The sequence below is a fragment of the Microtus ochrogaster genome, chromosome 1 (genome assembly GCF_000317375.1).
Source record: "Microtus ochrogaster isolate Prairie Vole_2 chromosome 1, MicOch1.0, whole genome shotgun sequence".
NCBI classification, from domain to species: domain Eukaryota; kingdom Metazoa; phylum Chordata; class Mammalia; order Rodentia; family Cricetidae; genus Microtus; species Microtus ochrogaster.
Genome location: NC_022009.1, coordinates 105,398,350 through 105,404,567, shown reverse-complemented (window position 1 = coordinate 105,404,567; position 6,218 = coordinate 105,398,350). Strand labels below are relative to the sequence as shown.

Sequence of the window (6,218 nt, the reverse complement as noted above, 5' to 3'; positions counted from 1 at the left end):
CAAAAAATTGGGATCTTGGGGATGGGTTTGGAGGGGGGTAAGGGGAGATGGGGAGACCCCTGTGATTTTCAATAAAGATGAAATTGAAAGGAGTTCTGAGAAATGGGGTGGCCTTGCCAAGTTGCTTAGTGGCTGCAGCCTAGTAACTTTGTATAGTCTCCAAGTCTTTTCCCAGTTACTGATTCTCTTTGTGCATAAAATGTAGATTCTTTTTTTTTTACTTGAAATAATTATCTATCAGTTTGGGTAGGAGGAGCAGGCTGCAAGTCCTTCCCAGCCACCCAGCTAGCTTACACCTAATAATCACACAGAAACTGTATAAATTAAATCACTGCTTGGCACATTAGCTCTAGCTTCTTGTTGGATAATCTCTTACATATTAATTTAACCTATTTCTATTAATCTATATATCACCACGAAGGTCATGGCCTACCAGCGAAGTTTCATCATGTCTATGTCTGGTGGTGACTCCATAGTGTTCCTGAATCCGCCCTTCTTTCTCCCAGCATTCAGTTCAGTCCTCCCCACCTACCTTAAGTTCTGCCCTATCAACAGGCCAAGGCAGTTTATTTATTCATTAATGGTAATCACAGCACACAGAGGGGACTCCCACATCACCACCCCTTTTCTGCTTAAATAAAAAAGGTTTTAACTTTAACATAGTAAAACAGTTATCAAGCAAGAATTAGTTACAGTATTTATATCTCCTTTATCATTTATCATAACTAAGGAAAACTATAACTATAAATTCTTCAACTCCATCAAAGACTCCAGAAGGATATAATACTACCTAAGAAAAAAGGAAATGCATTGTAAACAACTTCCAAAACTCTAGAATTGACAGACTTCTCGCTGTCTGGACAGTCACCCAAAGTTCTTCTGTACTGTTGGGACATCCATCTTCAGCCTACAGGCCCATAGTATCCAGCAGACTTTTCCATGAAGCAGGAAATTTCAAAGACAGGTTTGCATATATTGGCAGTTTGCCAGTCACTTTCTTCTGTATCCTGCAGAATGTCTCGCAGACTCTCCTATGAAGCAGGAACCCTGAAGGACCCCCTCATCCCCAGGCAAGTTCAGCAGTCACCTCTCTGTGGATCCCTCATGTCCAGTTTATCTAACAAACTCCATAAGGAGCCTCTTTGATGCCCATTCTCCTCTTGAAGTAGACTGGTGCTGCCAGGAGCAAATGTGTCTCACTGTCATGAAAAGTCCTAAATTTTTAAAACATTTAAATGTCATATTCTGAAGGTTATGAAAGATTTGAAGAATAGCTAACTTACTAAAATACATCTCTATATATCTAGAAAAGCTAACTAACATGACTACCTGTATTGAGTTAATTATATACTGATATCAATTTGAGTCAACCTTGGATTTGAGATACTAAGAAATGTCATTTTGTTATAATAAATATTCATTCCACCATATCAGTTAAGCTGTAAAAATTTTATAAAAAATAGTGGTTTTCCATGTGCAAAAAAAGAAACATAGGTCATGAAATGGAATTTGCAGATGAGTGGTATGAGTAATTAATAGAAATTGTATATGTGTGTACATTAATGGAGCTAGAGAAATATTCATAGAACTACTGAAAGGAATATAATTTTCACTATAAAACTTGCATGCCCAGCATTTATTTTTAAGAAAGCTGAAGTTACTTGAATTAACTCAGCACCAAAATGGATATTTAAATTATATTCCAAATTTTCCGTTGGAAGTGTACAAAATAAGCAATACTCTTTCCTAATAAAAGCACTGTATCATAGTTGTTGATGTTCATAGTTGTGGCCCTTTCTCTGTGGGGCCACCAGATTCAAGCATTCTTAAAATTTGGCTAATGTCCAGTTAGCAAAGAGATAATACTTTAGAGAAATATTTTTAATATTAAGTACTGTGTTACAAATTTGAGCATAATAAATTTATAGATTTGTGCTTTTTCAGTCTTTTTAAATGTGAGTCTGACTAGAGCAGTTTATGCCCAAGACAGTCTAAAGATATGAATATACAAAAAAAGGTACAAATGCATAAATGTATAGCAGCATAAAGGTATAGATACATAAAGGCATAGATTGCATAAAGTTATAGACACATAGAGGCATAGGTGCATAAAGGCAAAGATGTTTACAGCTACAAATGCATTAAGGAATATAAATGTATAAAGGCACAGAAGCATAGAGGTATATAGCATAAATGTATATATGCATAAAGTCAGATGCATATATGTATAGCTGTGTATGGCTATGGATGGAGAAAGGCATAGGTGAAGAAAGGCAAAGGTGCATAAAGGTATATGTGCATGGAGGTGTGTGTTTATATATGTGTATATATGCACAGATACATAAGCATATAGATGCATTAATGCACAGATGCATAAAGGTGTAAGTGCATAAAGGTTTATGTGCATAAATATATAGCATGATTAATAAAAACCCAGAGGCAGATATTGAGGTTCAGTCTTAAGGTCAGAAAAGCAAAACAGCCAGCCACTGGTTCTTACCTCTACTTCAGTCCAAAATGGCAATCTTGCCTCAAGGAACCTCAGAATGAGACTGTGTCTGAGAGCTGTCTCTTTCCATCTTATATTCCATTCTAGTGCTGGCTTTAAAGGCGTGCACCACTACCACCCTGGTTTCTATTGCAAACTACTGTGGCTACTGGGATTAATGATGTATGTCACCACTGCCTGGTCTGTAAGGCTGACCAGTGGGGCTATTTTACTCTCTGATCTCCAGGCAAACTTTATTAAAATACAAATGAAGTATCACTACGAAAATGTATAGATGCATACATGCTATATAAAGGTTTTCTTGCATAAACATAGATACATAAACCCATTTCTAATTTTGCTTCCAGTTATAATGAAAACTATGTATTAATGACTAAAATTTTCAATCATATAAAATAATCTCTTCCTTGTGTCTAGCTTTAGGCCTGTATAGCTTTGGCCATTTGTTCTTTTCTGGAAGGAAACTAAACTACTGTCTTAATTTCCAGCAAACTTCATTTTTCTGGGAACCAAAAGCCACCTTCTAAACTGTCTGAATCAGGATCATTAAAATTTCTTTCTTCTGGCCGGGCGATGGTGGCGCACGCCTTTAATCCCAGCACTCGGGAGGCAGAGGCAGGCAGATCCCTGTGAGTTCGAGACCAGCCTGGTCTACAGAGCTAGTTCCAGGACAGGCTCCAAAGCCACAGAGAAACCCTGACTCGAAAAAAAACAAAAAAAAAATTTCTTTCTTCTGAAATGACCCTTGTTATAAAACCTTGCAAAGTATTATGGAGGTTACTTACAGTGTCAGCATGGGCCTTATTTAGTTACTGTTTCATTTGCATGTTCATCTTTCTTACATTTTCTTTGGTTTATCCCTTTAGGAATGGCAGAATTCTATCCAGAAGAATGCAGGCCTTGCATTTATTGAACTCATCAATGAAGGAAGGTAATTAATTTTACCCTTTTTCAGCAACTAGACCGGGTGTATTTGATTCCACTGGGAAACTGCTTTTTCATACCATCTGTTCTATAGATTGTTAGAAAATAGCTTTGAATTAAATAATTTAATATGTAGGTACTTAAATTTTAAAATAATAAATTTTAGGTATTAAGTATTTAGTTTTTGGAGACAAGGTATATATAAATGATATTAGATTTTGATGTTTTGTGAGATTTGAGCCACATCTTACTGAATAGTAAAGTTGTTTCAGTCAGATCATGTGAACCCAGTTTGCAGTCCCATCTGCCACCCCATCTGTTTTCAGGCTAAGCTCAGTGTTTACGCTTGAGCCCTCAGTTCACGTGAACCAGTGTCCTCTGATCCTGTCATGCAATTGGTACCTGACTGGAAGTATAAGGAATGTTCAATACAGAAGGTGTAACAGCCTTAGTTCGGGGTGTCTGTTACTATTGTTAATGATGCCATAGGTGATATTTTGTTTGAAACCATTGCTGTGTTTATGACTGTCGTGTGTGGTTGTTTATTATGAGATTTTTTTAGTGCTTTTTGGTGATAGACACATCAAGGTTGCTAGAGCTGTCAACTTTTGACATGTGTAATTTCTATCATCCCAAGGCATGCAACCATTACAAGTTGAATTTCCTGTATGTTATAGTGCATTCTAAGGAAAACAATTACTAAATATTTGATATGATGTTTGCTTTTGGGGGAAACAACATTTACATAGATTAATATGGCAGTAATTCTTACAGTGTAAGAACTTGACATTTTCTTCAAAAAAAAAGTAGTTTATATGTGGAATGGCCTTGCTTTCTTCTGTCACTGCACTGTATCCTAAGAAACTACCTATGCCTGGATAGTATCTTATTGCACGTTTCTTTTGTTATCAACAAACAATGTTTTCATCATAATATATTTCTGAAACTTAAAATAAGGTTTATTCTTACTGCAATGTAAAAAATGAAGGAAATTATAATAACTGGTAATAGGGAAAGAGAGATGCCTTAGGGGTTAAGAGGACTGACTGGCTGATCTTCCAGAGGACCCAGGTTCAATTCTCAGCACCCATATGATGGTTCACAACTATCTGTAACTCCAATTACAGGGAATGATGCCCTCTTCTGGATTCTGTGGGCATCAGAAATGAGAAAAAATATTTTTCTTTCAATAATACTTGTGAGAGCTAAGGGGGCTGAATTTCTAATGCTTTAATTATAATTATTGTCAGAAAAGAATGGTGCTGGAAAATTTGCTAATATCAAAGATATAAAGCTTCTGCTTTTATGAGTTTCCTTTTCCAGTAGTAGTTTAGAGTTTCCTGTATATTTAGAGGAAATGAAAATAGAATATTGATCCCTTTTTAAAACAATTAAATCAGAAACTCTCATCAAGAACTCATTGGTTCATACAAGCTTTACTACAAAGAGGAAGGAATATTATGATCCTAGTTGAAGGCGATCTTAGTATTGGCAACTATAAAGAGTGTTCAGGATGAAAGTTTTGATAATTTAAAAGCATAGAACATGAATGAGGGGAATATATGCTATTGTACATTAAGTACAATGCTTCAAGATGGCCTTTATTCTAAAATGACTTTTATCTTGACAACATGTTTAAGGATGGAGGAACCATGCCAGTGAGAAGAGAATACCATCTTAAATTTGACCTGAGACACAATAAAAAGACATCCAGACTAGGGGAGAATAAAGCTCTAGAGATTAGATACTTCTTGTCTAGTATTCCAGAAACCTTATGTTTGTACCCTAATAGCACAAAAATTGGGTATTGTGGAACATGCTTGTGATACCACATCTTGAGAGGTACACAGAGGACGATTAGAAACTCAAGGTGATGCTCAGCTATTCATTGAGGCTAGTCTAGAAGACACAAGACTATGTCTTTAAAATCAAACAATAAATTGTAGACAGTGATATAGTGCAAAGGCCTGGAGGCTTGCGGTAACAAGGTATGCTGCAAAGGAGGTCTTTCCAGCCATCCCACAGCTACCAGCTCTAGTACCACAAACTCCAGCAACACAGGATCCTGTCACTAGAGAACTTGTGCTGCTCTGGGTGCTGGGAAGTCATTGCTGAGGATTAGGCATTGTGTGCAGTGTGATGCACAGATTCAAGGGCTCAGCATGGAACCAGACTGCCCTGTGAGGTTGCAGGCCTCTTTTTAGGGGTGATTTAGCTGTGAGGATGGAAGACATGAGCATATTAGAAAGTATCAATTGGAAATTAGGTCAAAAAGGCTATGATGAAAGAGAGAAGACAAAAAAAAAACCCCACAAGGACAGCTGGTTTATGGCTTTGATAAATGGATGTCATGTAATAGAGGTTCAGCTCACACAAGGGCAGCAGTACGGGAGGAGCATAGTTTGATGAGAAGTGCTTTTGCTTTGGGTTACACTGAATTTGTGAAATGCCCAGTTGCAGAGGGTCAGAAGGTATCAAAGTACTTGGATTCTGGACTCTTCAGTGTCATAAACCACACATTGGGGTGACTTCTTTCACGGTCTGGCTCTAATGGGTTTGTACGTTCCAGGGTAGGAACACGAGGATTAGAAATATTAGGTAGGAGGAACAGAGATACGAAAGAAATACATACAGAGACATAGAATAGTACCAGGAGGGCAACTCAGTGAATACTGAATTCATCCATATTTATTTTTCATATGGCTTTATAACCCAATACAAAAGGGGGGAAGAAGTCACAAGACTGCTTTAACATGACATAAAGGACAACCAGAACAGTCACTTG

The 6,218-nt window shown here is 37.1% G+C and overlaps 1 protein-coding gene across 5 annotated transcripts in view; it reads left to right on the top strand.

Moving 5' to 3' along the window:
- The window catches only part of Nbea (neurobeachin), a 494,560-nt gene that overhangs the window by 245,735 nt on the left and 242,607 nt on the right, over positions 1–6,218 (top strand). For all 5 annotated transcript variants that reach the window (XM_005344001.2, XM_026778835.1, XM_026778862.1 and 2 more), the window contains one exon: positions 3,376–3,440. In XM_005344001.2, coding sequence (XP_005344058.1) covers positions 3,376–3,440 — 65 coding nt within the window. The remainder of the gene's footprint in view (positions 1–3,375; positions 3,441–6,218) is intronic.